The sequence below is a fragment of the Girardinichthys multiradiatus genome, chromosome 15 (assembly GCF_021462225.1).
Source record: "Girardinichthys multiradiatus isolate DD_20200921_A chromosome 15, DD_fGirMul_XY1, whole genome shotgun sequence".
Lineage (NCBI taxonomy): Eukaryota > Metazoa > Chordata > Actinopteri > Cyprinodontiformes > Goodeidae > Girardinichthys > Girardinichthys multiradiatus.
The window spans coordinates 130,060-143,751 of record NC_061808.1 but is presented as its reverse complement, the minus strand read 5'-3'; the positions used below and the strand labels follow the sequence as shown (position 1 = coordinate 143,751).

Below are 13,692 nucleotides of genomic sequence, written 5' to 3'. Positions count from 1 at the left end.
CAGGCTTTGTTGATGGTACCAGCGGCTGCTGACGTCATCACGCTCTGTCCGTGCAATGCTGTGTTCATGTCCGGCATGGAAAATCGCCCACTCTTCCACTCCCTCAGTGTCACAATGATGCGTTTAGGTACCGAAACATGGTACCGTTAGATTTTCCATGAATCGGTCCTCGGTAGTACAGACATCATTCGGTTGGTACCCATAAAAGTACCGAATTCGATACCCATTCCTACTGGACACATTGAGTTATTTAAGTTTACATTTATTGGCAGATCAAGGGGAAACGGGAGTTCAGCGCCAGGAACATGGGATCCGAGGAACCCTGTTGTGCAGTCAGGTTCTCCACAGCAGCTGACCATGTGCAACACAAGGCGCCTGGATCAGAGGTACCACGGGCCTCGGTTGCAGAAGGACATCTGTCCAACAAGGTGCTCTCAAATGCTGTGCTGCAGTCACAGAGAGATTTTGACTGGGCCATGAGAGATTTTTGTGGTGAATTACAGCAAACCAACAACTTCTTGAATGACATCAGCTACTCAAACCTGAATGAAAATAAAACATTTTGTCGGCTTGAACCCATTTAGTTCTACAATGTCTGGATCAGATCCAAACTGCGCCATCTAGCTGCTGCATTGAGCTCAATCACAGGTCAATGTTGGTCATTAATTATGACGTGAGTATGCCCCCTTTATTTCGACCAGGAAGACTGTCACCACACAAACTATGTGAAGAACTTTAAACCATTCAGGACGTCCCATCAATAATGACCTAGAAGCCTCCATCACACAGGAGCCTGATGGAGGTTTGTTCCCAACACAACTATTAGAATTAGAATAATTATAATTATAGTATAAAGGAATCATGAGCTGAGGAGGCCAACGTCACATTAGTGAGACACATCTGTGCATCACTAATAGGTTGAACATATATTGAATTGAAATGTTTTCTATTCATTAAAACATATTGACTTCCAGATGGGAACCTTATAGCAGTATGGGTCCAGTCCATTGCTCTGATTACATTCAGAAATTGGCTCGTCGCTGCAAATGAGATACACAGTTTAGGTGAACTTTCTATATCTGAGCAACATACAGATATAGAATTTTCTAAATCTGAGGCCGACTCATATAGTTAGCATGGCCCGGTTCAGGGATGACTGTTAAATACCCGACCTGTCGGTCAGCTCCCTCTGAAAAGCTCCAGTTGAATTAGAAGCAACTTTAGCAGCTATTTACGGACATGTGTGATTGTCTCCAGCTTAGAAATCATCACAGCTGGCTTTTTAGGATTTAATCTGCTGATCTAACACTGTTTTATTCTCAGTGAGAATGAAAGCGTCCCTTAATGTTTTTTGTGTGTATGCACAGTTTATACATGAGGATAAGGGAACTCCTCCATCACCACTTTCTACACTCTGAGTGATAAACCTCCTGTTCTCGGGTTTTTCCCATAACATCTTCCTGAATATTTCATCCAGGGTTTGCATAGTAAACATACAAAACTGTTTGTAGTAACACTGGTTTAAAGTAATATACATATGTATAAAAATACACAATAATTGAGATTCAAAGGAAAGATAACAATTTAAATTTCCCGTATTCTATTTCCAGGGAGCAGTGTTTCCTGCATTACTGTTGTTTGTTATTGTCATGTTATTATTGTCACTGTTATTAGTCATTAATATTTGACCTTTGACTGCTAGCTAAGCTGTTTTGCTGTTTACTGATCTGTTGACATACCAACAGTGATAGCAGAAATCTCAGCTGTTTGCTTGACTTTCCCCAGAATCTCATGAATAAAAGATAACATGTTTTAAAGAGTGCAAACTTTGTGATGTCATGGACCTTTTTATTGATTCCTTCTTATCACAATGGCAGCAGGTAGTTTTTTATTCCAGATGTGCGATTTCACCCTTACAGTGAAGAAGCAATGTACAGCAGGAAACCCACTTGGATGAAATGCTACCTCCACTGGACTGACAGACCACCAAATGAATTTCACACTGAGCTGATCGATACTGTACACAAAGAGGCTATTCATCACAGAGCTGCAGCAGAGCGTGAACGGTGCGATCAGTTTCGTCCAAAATGGATCCTTTTCATTTAGAGGACGACGTGGAGGCAGCCATCTTTGATGCATGGAAGAAAAATAAATTCAAAATGTTGAATTTTTCCATTTTAAATTCATGTTTTCTGTTTCTGCAGACTGTTTAACTGTACAGGATAAAGCATGTTGGTGTGACTCTCATGATTCTGCAACAGACTCTTGGTCAGAATGCATCAGCAGAGGACTGACATGTGCAGACTGGTGGACTTGAGCAAGTAAAATGACCTGACATTGCAGCTACAGCTGGGAGTTTTTGACTCTATAAAGTACTATCAATGGTATAAAATGTTTCATTTAAACCCTAAATCTTTTCTTTACATTTACCACAAAATTTTGATACCGAAACCAAAAGACTATTACAAAATAAAATGTAAACAAAAGTAAAATTTAAAACAAGTCTGGCAGGAAGCCATCCCTTCAAACACAAACTTTACTCAACAATATGCAGATCACAAGTGCTGCCTAAGTCTAACCAAGGATTTATTGTAGCTAAATTATACTGGAGTGTGTTGGTGCTCAAACATAACCACGTGTTTCTGCTTTCTAAACCTGACAAAGTATTTCTGGTACCTTCACCTGATAAATGTGTACTTCCCCTGTGTGTTAAAGTGCCTCAACTTAATCAAGACCTTAAAATTCCTGCAACGAGGCCACTGTTAAACTGCAACTGAAAACCAACCACAATCTTTCCTAAACTTAACAAAACTCATTTCATTTTGAAACCTCACTGAATTCATTTTTCCCAGCTCACACAGATCACCACCAACCCGTCTGCGTTTCTAACAGATTTTCCCGCTCAGTGACACACCCGCTGAAAAACCAACTCTGGTAATTGGCAGCTCCATAGTCAGAAACGTGGCACTAGAGACACCAGCGACCATAGTCAAATGTCTGCCAGGGCCAGAACGGGCGACATCAAATCCTACCAGAAACTGCTGGCTAAGGATCAGCGTAAATACAGTAAGATTGTTATTCACGCTGGCGGTAATGACACCCGGTTACGTCAATCGGAGGTCACCAAAGTTAGTGTTGCTTCAGTGTGTAATTTTGCCAAAACAATGTCGGACTCCGTCATTTTCTCTGGTCCCCTCCTTGATCTGACCAGTGACGACATGTTTAGCCGCATGCTGTCATTCAACCGCTGGTTGTCTAGGTGGTGTCCAGAAAACAATGTGGGTTACATTGATATCTGGCGAACATTTTGGGAAAAACCTGGTCTGATCCGGAGAGACGGCATCCATCCCACTTTGGATGGAGCTGCTCTTCTTTCTAGGAATCTGGCTGAATTTATTAGTTCTCCAAAACTCTGACAACCCAGGGTTCAGACCAGGAAGCAGGGTCGTAGTTTAACACTCCTCTCTGCAGCTTCTGTACTGCTACCCACCCATTACCCTATTAAGACAGTGTCTCATACATGACCAAAATCAAGGAGGTTCAGGAGAATTTGTTAGTATAAATGAGTCAACTCCTTCTAATTATTCAAATGTTCACATTCCTGAAAATACAGGCCAAGGAGGAGTAGCAATTTGTTACCGTCTGATTTACTGATTAATCCAGGCCAATCAATAGCTACAATTCTTTTGAATACCTTAGTTTTCCTCATCCAAATTGCAAAGCACTAAAACCACTTCTGTTTGTACCGTCCACCAGACCTTATTTCTTATTTAGAAATTAAATTAATCTTTGAAAATGATCTGTTTGAAGAGTTTCAGTCAGGTTTCAGAGCTCATCATAGCACTGAAACAGCTCTGCTGAAAGTCACTAATGATATTCTTATGGCCTCAGATAATGGACTTGTGTCTGTTCTGGTTCTGTTAGATCTCAGTGCTGCATTTGATCCAGTCGACCATAATATTCTTTTAGAAAGGCTGGAATATGCTGTAGGGATCAGGGGAACAGCGCTAGGCTGGTTTAAATCTTATCTGTCTGACAGATTCCAGTTTGTTCATGTAAATGATAAATCATCTTTAAACTCCAGGGTTAATTGTGGAGTACCACAGGGTTCAGTACTTGGGCCAATTCTCTTTACTATATATATGCTTCCAATAGGTCAAATTATCAGGCAGCATGGGATAAATTTTCACTGTTACGCTGATGATACTCAGCTTTACTTATCCATGAATCCTGATGAGCCCAACCAGTTAGATACTTTGCGTACGTATCAGAATCAGAATCAGAATCAGACAAGACAGAAGTTGTCGTCTTTGGACCGGAGTCTTTAAAAAAGAAACTGCTTAGTCAATCACTTAACCTGGATGGCATTAAATTGACCTCCGATAATAAAGTTATTTTTGACCAGGACATGTCATTTAAATCCCATATTAAACAGGTTTCTAGGATTTCCTTCTTTCACCTCCGGAACATTGCCAGAATTAGAAATATCTTGTCCAGGAGTGATGCTGAAAAACTAGTCCATGCATTTGTTACTTCAAGGCTGGACTATTGTAATTCTTTACTATCAGGATGTCCACAAAATGCAGTTAAAATCCTTCTGCTGATTCAAAATGCTGCAGCAAGAGTTCTGATGAAAATTAAAAAGAGAGATCATATTTCTCCTATTTTAGCTTCCCTTCATTGGCTCCCTGTTAAATCCAGAATAGAATTTAAAATTCTCCTCCTCACATATAAAGCCCTTAATGATCTAGCTCCATCATACATCAGAGATCTGATTGGTCCATATGTTCCTAACAGAGGACTTGATTCTGTTGGGATCAGATGGCTGTAAAGGCAATCAGCCACAGAGGAAACATAGCCATGCACGTAACTTGCATGTTTTTGAACTGTGAGAGAAAGCATACACAGGCAATCTCCACGCTAAAAGGTTGCAGCTGAAACATGAACTTGCAACTATCAGGCTTCTAGTCAAAGCAGCAATCAGAGGAATCACAGGACAGCCTGTAAAAACCAGTCAAAGCAAAAACAAAAGGCAACATGCAGCTTCCTGAACATAATAATACTCTGTTATCAGTCTTATTCTAAATAGGTCAATTTACTGTACCAGTAACAATAAATCTCACAGAACAAATTTAACATTATTATTCAGCTCACAGTCATTTTCATTTATTTCCTGGTTTTAACTGGAAAATGTCGTTTGCTTTCAAATGTTCTGGCCAGAAAATATATCCACCCACTCTGGTTTAGTCATCTGGTCTCAGACATGCCAACTAGATGAGACTCATCAATCACAAAGTTTATTGGCAGACAGAATGTTGTGGAAATTTGGGCAACAGAACCAGCCTAATATCACTTTCTCATCTCCAAACCAATGCAAATTACACTCAAAAGGTTTTGGACATGTTCCTAAACCCAAATGCCTCCAGTTATGATTAAACATGTCAAAATGTGAAATGTGAAATGTTTCAGAAAAGGGCCAGAATACAGTCATTCAAATCAAAGATACATTTTGTCCACGTTCTCTGAAATTTCTTATAGCCTCCAATTCATTCCCATTAAAATTGGTTCCTTCTGTGATTCAAGAGCACTCCAGATGAACAGTGAGCCTTCTGAATGTTGCTAGAACTGAATGTCGGTACCTAAAAAGATAGATTTGGTTTTTAAAGTGGGGTCCTGTGAAGTAGTTTCAGTTGTTGGTGTTTTACCTGCAGGGTCTACAGAAAACAATAGATCTGTTGTCCTGCAGAAGAAATGGTGTTTCCACTTAGGCTCTACTGGAGCAGATTTTGGTGGGAAAAACCACGTGTGTACAGACGCTATAATATAGTTGGGAACCTAAGAGGAACATTTGGATCACTATATGACATTTCTCATGTTAAAGCTGCCGATTTCATCAGTACATCTGACTCCAAATCCACCAACAGTCAGGAAAATATTTGATTTTATGCTGCTGTGGTGGTAGATGTTTTCTCCTGTGTATCACCAGGGCCATCAGAACTAAAGAGTGCAGGGATCTCTCCATGTTGGGTGTGGCAGACTGGCTGTGAAATGCTGCAGGCTAAAGGCAGTCACTACAACCACTGTTTGTCTCACCGATGTAAAAGCTTGGATGGCCTTAAATCTTCTTCATTAAACTTCATTAAAGATAAAATTGAAGTTATGTTTGTTCCCAGTGGAAATCAAAACACTTCTCCAGATCTGGGTAACCTGGAGCAGTTTGTAAAATCTTATGTAAAAAATCTTGAGGTGATCGTTGATTCAAATTCTAACCTTAAGAAACAGATCAGTTCTTCAGTAAAATGTCCTTTTTTAAACTGAGACTTTCATCTAGAGTGAAATCATTTTTATCCTTGAATTATTTTTAACGGGCGATTCACGCATTGTTAGCTCCCAGCTGGATTTACTCTGTATGTTGGTGTCAGCCGGGCCGGCCTCGCAGGACCGCGGCTGGTTCAGAACGCAGCAGATCGACTCTGAACGTACATGAAAAGCATGAGCATATCTACCCAGAGCTCACGTCTCTTCAAAAGTTCTCTGTTGGCTTCAGAGCTGAAAGCTTTATTGACTGCCTATAAGGCCCTGAATGGGCAGCAGGATCCTGAATACCAGTCTGACCTCCTGCAGCCATATGACCCTCCAGATCTCCTAGATCTAATGATCATTTGCTTTTAGTGGTCCCAAGCTCCAGGCTGGTTACAGAGAGTCCCTTCAGATCAGGCAGGCTTCAGCTCCTGGTGTTTTTAAGTCTCTTCTTAAACACCTTTGTACTACTTGGCTTTTAATGCAGCATGATGGCTGCCTTATGGGTTTGTTTTGTTTGCAGCAATTTGGCCAACAGCAGTTGTTTTTAAGATGCTATAGAAATTAGTTTCATTTCATTTTGTAATCACTCACCCAGCTGGTGCCTTCTGTATGTTTTCCAGTCTAATCCCGGTAGATTAGCAGGTTCTGGAATACTCTGACCAGTCCATCTGGTACCAACAACGTTGCTACATTCAAACTCACGTAAATCCCCTCTTCTTCATTTCGGTTCTCAGTTTGAACTTCAGCAAGTCATTTTCCCTACATCTAGATGAATAATGCCCCTTTTCCACTGGTTTCATTAAGCCCGGCTGCATTCCACTCTGCCCACTTTGCGAGTGTTTCCTTTTCTGTTGTTTCCGTACTGGTACCTATTGTCTTGGCCCCTGTATGTCTGATCCTCCAGTGTGAAGGTGTCCCAACCAACAGTTCTTCATCTGTATGTTATGAACTTTTGCTGCCTCTTCGCAGGGACTTCCTTGAAAAAGGGGTTCTTAATCTCAGTGGGACCTTCCTGGTTAAATAAAGGTTAAATAAAAATAAAAATGTTCTGGCACATTTAGATACTCTTTAATTTAATGTTCAGTTTTATGGATTTATAGCAGTTTTGACATATTTTGACAGTTTTGATCAAACAGGCTGACACAATTAGCAGCTTCATCATTAATATTTGAATTAAAAACCAGTGTCAAACAGATGTTAAAGGCTTAAAATCCTTTGATAGTGTTTACTTGGATGGGAATGAAACTTTTATCTATGTTATGGATTAAATCATCTACACTAGGGATCATCTGAGTGACTGGCAAAGAATGGCTTCTATCCTGCTCAAACCACACTACAAACAAACTCCAATTATACAACAGTCAGGTGTTTTAACAATGCAATCCTGTCCCACCTAGACCTTTCAGTCATCTATTCAAAGCTAAACTACCAGTTCCTCACTTCCTGTCCATCGCAGATGTTGGAGGTGGTGGCGTTCATTTATGGATCAAAATCTGTCTGAAAAATAAAATCACCTCCAAAGGGAGCCGCTAAACTACCTTGAAGACATTAAGAAAGAAGCTTGTTGCTGTTCCTCATATGTATACAGAGTTTCTACATCCAGCAGATGCATTGTGCCTAATCCAGACATCTGATTCAGACGAGGAGACGGTTGGAGCTGGAAAACTGTCCACATCCATCTGTCCTTCAGTCCATCCATCCATCCAAATGTCCATTCAATTTGTTCCTTTTATGCAATACATGTAATACATTAAACAATGTATTTTGGTTTCTTTGGGTTTGAGAACAGACCAGAATGAGAAAGAATCAATTTATTTGGAGTGGACATGAACTCGTCTTTTTCTTTAAATTTCCAGAAAACCTTCCCTAAGAATGGATCTCCGTTGCAGTTCTGGATTTTCCTAGCACACCGATTTAGCTCCTTTTCTGTTTATGATGTTTCTCCTGCCTGTAAATCTTCTTTTAAGGGCTCATCAGCCACAGTCACAGCTTGACATTTACTATGATGATTTTTTGACAGGAAAAACATGGGATTTTGATCAGAATACAGTGACATTTTCCAGCATTTTAAAAAACATTTATCTTCTCCCACAAGTTTTAGGTGTGGTGATAGCAAATGTCAGGTGATGACTGGGGAAAGTCCAGACTGGATCTGGATCTGGATTGTTTCATTCTGATATAAGATGGAACATCAAAGCAAATATTAACATTTAAGAGGTTTGGGAGAGAGGCCCTTTTTTGCCTGATTGGCACTGTTTTACAATCGGCTGAGCAAAAAGTAAAAATCACACTGATGCACACAGATCGTACAGTTACATTCAGCTGTGAGTTGAAAGTGATAATTACCCACAACAAGAAGAAAGAGAAAATAAAACATGCTCTGCTCAGAATAATTAAACCAAATGTTGTTCCTTATATTAAACTAGAACCATGCTTTACGTTAAAGAGGACAAGGCATGATGAAGGAACTAAACTAACTTGTAGGCACCAATATTTCCTCCTATTGAGTTGGGAAAATGAAACACAGATCGTATTTTTTTTGCCCGCGGGGCTCTTGGTAGCTTAGTCTCAAGCTGTTTGTGCTTATAAGCCAGCTGATGCTGGATGTCAAAACTCATTTGGCTAAGTGAGTCTGAAGGCTACAGCCCAGTGCAACACAACAGTACAGGCAAGCCACTGGCATTCAAGGGGCCATGGACTTCCTTAAAGTCTTTATGGTCACCAGCACATTCCTTCTCCTCCAACTTCCAGATGGATAACAGGAAACTCCAATGAAAGATCAGAGCATCTCCTTGTTCCGTTAAAAGCTCACATTATTCAGAACAATCTGTGGCCTGAATGTAGCCTGAAGAGAAACAAGTGTGGGTGTGATTCAGGTCCCAGTCAACCATATGCATGTGGGCCCCATAAGGGATTTGTTTGGGCTGGAAGGGTACTAAATGTGCCTGGGCTTTTGTTTGGAGCCCAATTTCGTTGTTTTATCAGAACTTATATCTCCATAATAACATAATGATTGTTGTTACCTCACTTTAAAACACTTTGAAAGGCTAACTGAGATGGTGCCAACATTAACCTATCAACAATCCCATGTAGTACCTGAATAGTGCCAACCGAGGGGGGTTTAATGTGTCTTTACCACCTGGGTCCCAGTTTCAAAAGCTAGAAAGACAATTAACCTTAAGACATTAAATAACCTGTGGACATCCTCCAATCATACCTTCTTCCATATAGTATCCACTCTGAACTTAACTATGGGACCTATGTGGGTTTGTATATCTTTCCTCATTTGAACCATTTTGGTTGTCCTGCATCAAATCTACATAAAAAGATAATTTCAGACCACTATGTAAGCCATGGACAATCCCACCAGGGACCAAGCTTTCAGCCCCTTTACTACAAATGCGGGCCCCAACTCCAAAGTAAAATTTCTTTGAAAATAAAATACCCTTCTTCTTATCGACATCTGAAAGTGGATAAAAACATCAAACATGAAAACTTTGGTAGATTTTTTCAATCTGGTTTGAAAAGTTGTTGGAACTAAATTTGGACCTCAGCACATGGACCAACCAAGCCTTATTTTCTACTGTCTTTGTTAAGTTTGAATTTTGAAAAATAAATGAGCTCACAGATATGAGATGGCCAACGAAACCCCTAACCCTACGCCAAAACAAATTCCTTGTATGTCCAAAAACGTACTTGGCAATAAAGCTTTTCTGATTCTGATTCTGATTCTGAAACAGGTTGGTATGTCAGTGTCAGTCTTCTATTTTAGTACTGATGGGTAATCTTGTCTAAGACCTGTTTCTCAGCTCATTTCCTCCCTATTTGGGCATCAGATGTACTACAGGCTATGTCTGATGTGATGCTGAACAATATAGACTGGAATTCATTGCTCATCAACATCTAACAACCAATTAGAGTTATTGAATAAGGGGCCCAGATGGGATTTGTGTACATTTTCCAGTTGGAACCCACATAGTTATCCTACATGAAAAGTGAGAAATGTATATGGGTAATTCCCATTTATTACTTAACTTGTAGCTAATCATATTTGTGTCTAATATTCCAGTTTATTTCCAACCCGTGTGGGACCCACATGTGAATGTTGGATAAGTTCTGACAATGCTTACGTTATTAATGGCTGGAAATCCACATGTTTGTCCTGCAACCCTACAACCTTAATTGTGTGCCGATATATTATTCAAGTAAATTCAACCCAGATGGAGTTGGTGGATTCTTCACAGTTTGGATACTGGAAGCAGAAAATCATCATAATTAACAGAAATAAAGGCTTGAAAACATCAGTCTGAGTAATCGATATAATGTGTTTGACTTAGTGATGGAGTTACAGGAATAAATGAGCTTTTCAATTATATTCTTATTTATTGAAGATGACTGCATATGGGGCCCACACATAAATGTTTTTTTGTTTTTTTTGCATCATTCAGATGATTGATGGCTAGAAATCATTTCTCATGGCCTGCAACACCTGAAGCGCATCATGAGTTTGTGAAAAGCCTGCTTGAAATCCTCGTTGGACATAGTGTAAATGATGGGGTTGATTAAAGAGTTGAGGTAACCGAGCCAGGTGAAGATGTCAAACAGACCCGGGTGGAAGCAGGACTCGCAGAGAGGCACTAAAAGAGTGTAAATGAAAAACGGGAGCCAGCAGACGATGTAGGCTCCCAAGATTATTCCCAGAGTCTTGGTGGCCCTCCTCTCCCTGGCGGCAGAGATGCGCTTCTTCTCCAGCAGCGCGTCGGACACAGTGACTTTGACTTGGTTCACATTCGGGGAGGACGAGGTAGTGTCACAGGAGGAGGTGTCGTTAGTCCCGTAGTTGAGGGAGGTGGTGGAGGCTACGGAACCAGGGGAGTTGGTGATCAGGTGCGCGGAGGTCAGTCTTTTCCCCGGCTTTTTCTGCGCCTGCTTCAAGATGCGCTTCCGCGCCTCCACGTAGATTCGCCCATACAGGCAGATGAGCAGCAGTGTGGGGATGTAGAAGGCGCCGAAGGTGGAATAGATGGTGTAGAAGATGTGATCCGTGTTCACGTTACAGCTCGTCACCTCCTCCGCCTTCACCTGGCGCCAGAAAAACGGCGGCAGGGAGATGGAGATGGCGATGACCCAGGCGGTGGCGATCATCCCGGAGGCGCGTCCCGCCGTGCGCTTCTTGGAGTACTCCACCGCGTCCGTGATGGCCCAGTACCGGTCCAGCGCAATGACGCACAGGTGGAGGATCGAGGCGGTGCAGCACGTTATGTCCGACGACAACCAGATGTCACACATCACCTGGCCCAACGTCCATGTCTGGACCACAGTGTAGAGCGCGCTGATGGGCATCACCAGAATGGACACTAGCAGGTCCGTGAGCGCCAGGGAAGCGATCAGGAAGTTGGCCGGGGTGTGCAGTTTCCGTGACTGGTAGATGGTGGCGATGACGAATGCGTTGGAGAGCGTGGTGGCGAAGGTGATGAGACCCAGAGTCATGGCCAGAGCCACCTGGAAAGAAAGGTTGGAGCCTCGCCTCTCCGCTCCGGAGCCGGAACTGTTGTTGGTGTCATTGGTGGAGAAGTTCAGCAGATCTCCGTAGCTGGGGGCCGTCTCCATCCCTCCACCTTCCTCCGTCACATACCCCGCTCATCGAGCTAAAACTGATCGTTTGGGGAGCCCTCAAACCCGCATCAAGCGTCTGCCTTCCTCTTTCATCTGCAGAATAAAACAAGCTGCATGCGCTGCAGTCACAGTTAGACACGTTTCTGCCTCCTCCTCTTCATCCTCTGCGCTTCATCACCTGCAACGTAGACATCCAGATAAATCCAGATAAAAGCATCATCCAGCATTAGTCATCTGAATCCAGCCTGAACATCCAGAGAAGCTCCGCTCCGATCCGAGCGCCTCCTGCTAAGTTCAGAGCAGCTCAGGGACTCCAGCTTTTATAGCGCAGCCTCCTCTCTCTCCTCTTCCTCCAGCAGCAACTGTGACAGGAGCCTCTGGTCAGAGTTCAGCCTCTAGTTTACATTATTTTACTCCTTTTTCTCCACGTTGATCTAATTGTAGAAATAAAGGAACTGACAGCAACATAAAGAGAAGATCTTTGTTTTAGTGGCTGTTTCATCATAGAGTCATTTAGCAGACCTTTATGTCTGAAGGTCTGGTTTTAATTAATAAGGTTACATCAGATTCAGACATTTAAACTTGATTTAGGTTTGGAAAACATCAAGTTAAAGACCACAAAGAATATTATTAAAATAATACAAAAATAAATCTGTGACAGTATAAAGATAATGAAACGATCAAATACTATACACTGTGAAACTAAAAAAATGAAATGAAGATGGATATTAAAAACCAAATATAATGAAGTATTTATTACTCACTGTTTACATTTAAAATGTTGAGACTAAGAACCATTTTTCCTAAAACAATTTAATTAAAGCTGATTGATTGTATTGGAACTGATTATTTCTGGAGTTCTAAATGCTTGATGTACCCTTCAGGTCCTTCAGGTTTCAACCAGAACCACCAAACATGGAACCAGATGGAAGTGCCCAGGGCTGGCCCAATCCCTAATAGTACCAGAATTGAGTTGAGTCCCCTCTTCCTGTTGCAGATTTGGCAGGATCTGGGAGAGGTGCGGAGTTTAATTGGGAGACCTTAAAGCAATCAGGGATAATTGGTTAATATTTAGTCAGATGTATGAAATAACATTGGCTTGTAACTATGGTAATACAACATTCAAACAATGAAGATTATTCTTTGCACTTATACAAAATAAACTTTTCAATTCGTTTAAGTCTGAAATTAGACTTTAGACGGTTTAAAATTGTATCCATGCTAAAGCCATACATTCAAAGTACTAGCAATCTGATTCTCAATAAACAAATCGAAGGATTTTAGACCTATGTTGAGTGTTAAATTCAAGTACTCATGCGAGGCCCCTGATGGGTTGGGGGCTGTAAGCAGCAACTTTGTTGGCTCAATACTTGGGATGGCTCTGTGCCTAATTTTAGGTCAGACGGCTGGTTCTGGCCCTGGCTCCAACAGCCTGGTGAGGTCACTCTCAGGCTGTTGGTTCTGTGGTATAGTCAGGATGTCATGGTGGTTCCTCTTTTTGGACACTGGAACTGAATTGTAAGCAAAACCAAAAAGAAATCTTGCTGGACAGGCTGGGTTTCAGGTTAATCATTGCCTCTGATATGCAGACAGACATTCAGTTTATTACTCTATAACAAATCATGAGTTAATTCTGGGTCATTATAAAAGCCTACTGACAGCTCAATGAGCAAAACAACTTCAACAGCGAGTCACAACACACATAAACTGACTGGGGGTTTGAGAAGATCGTTCACAGCTCATCAACACTTTCAGGGTCATGAACAATCCTCA

At 41.4% G+C, this 13,692-nt stretch overlaps 1 protein-coding gene across 1 annotated transcript; it reads right to left on the bottom strand.

Moving 5' to 3' along the window:
- Positions 1-7,355: 7,355 nt before the first annotated feature.
- On the bottom strand, positions 7,356-12,539 carry LOC124881657 (5-hydroxytryptamine receptor 1B-like). The gene has a single exon (XM_047387353.1). The coding sequence runs from the start codon at positions 11,911-11,913 to the stop codon at positions 10,777-10,779; it is 1,137 nt and encodes a 378-aa protein (XP_047243309.1). The 5' UTR covers positions 11,914-12,539; the 3' UTR covers positions 7,356-10,776.
- Between the last annotated feature and the right edge of the window lie 1,153 nt (positions 12,540-13,692).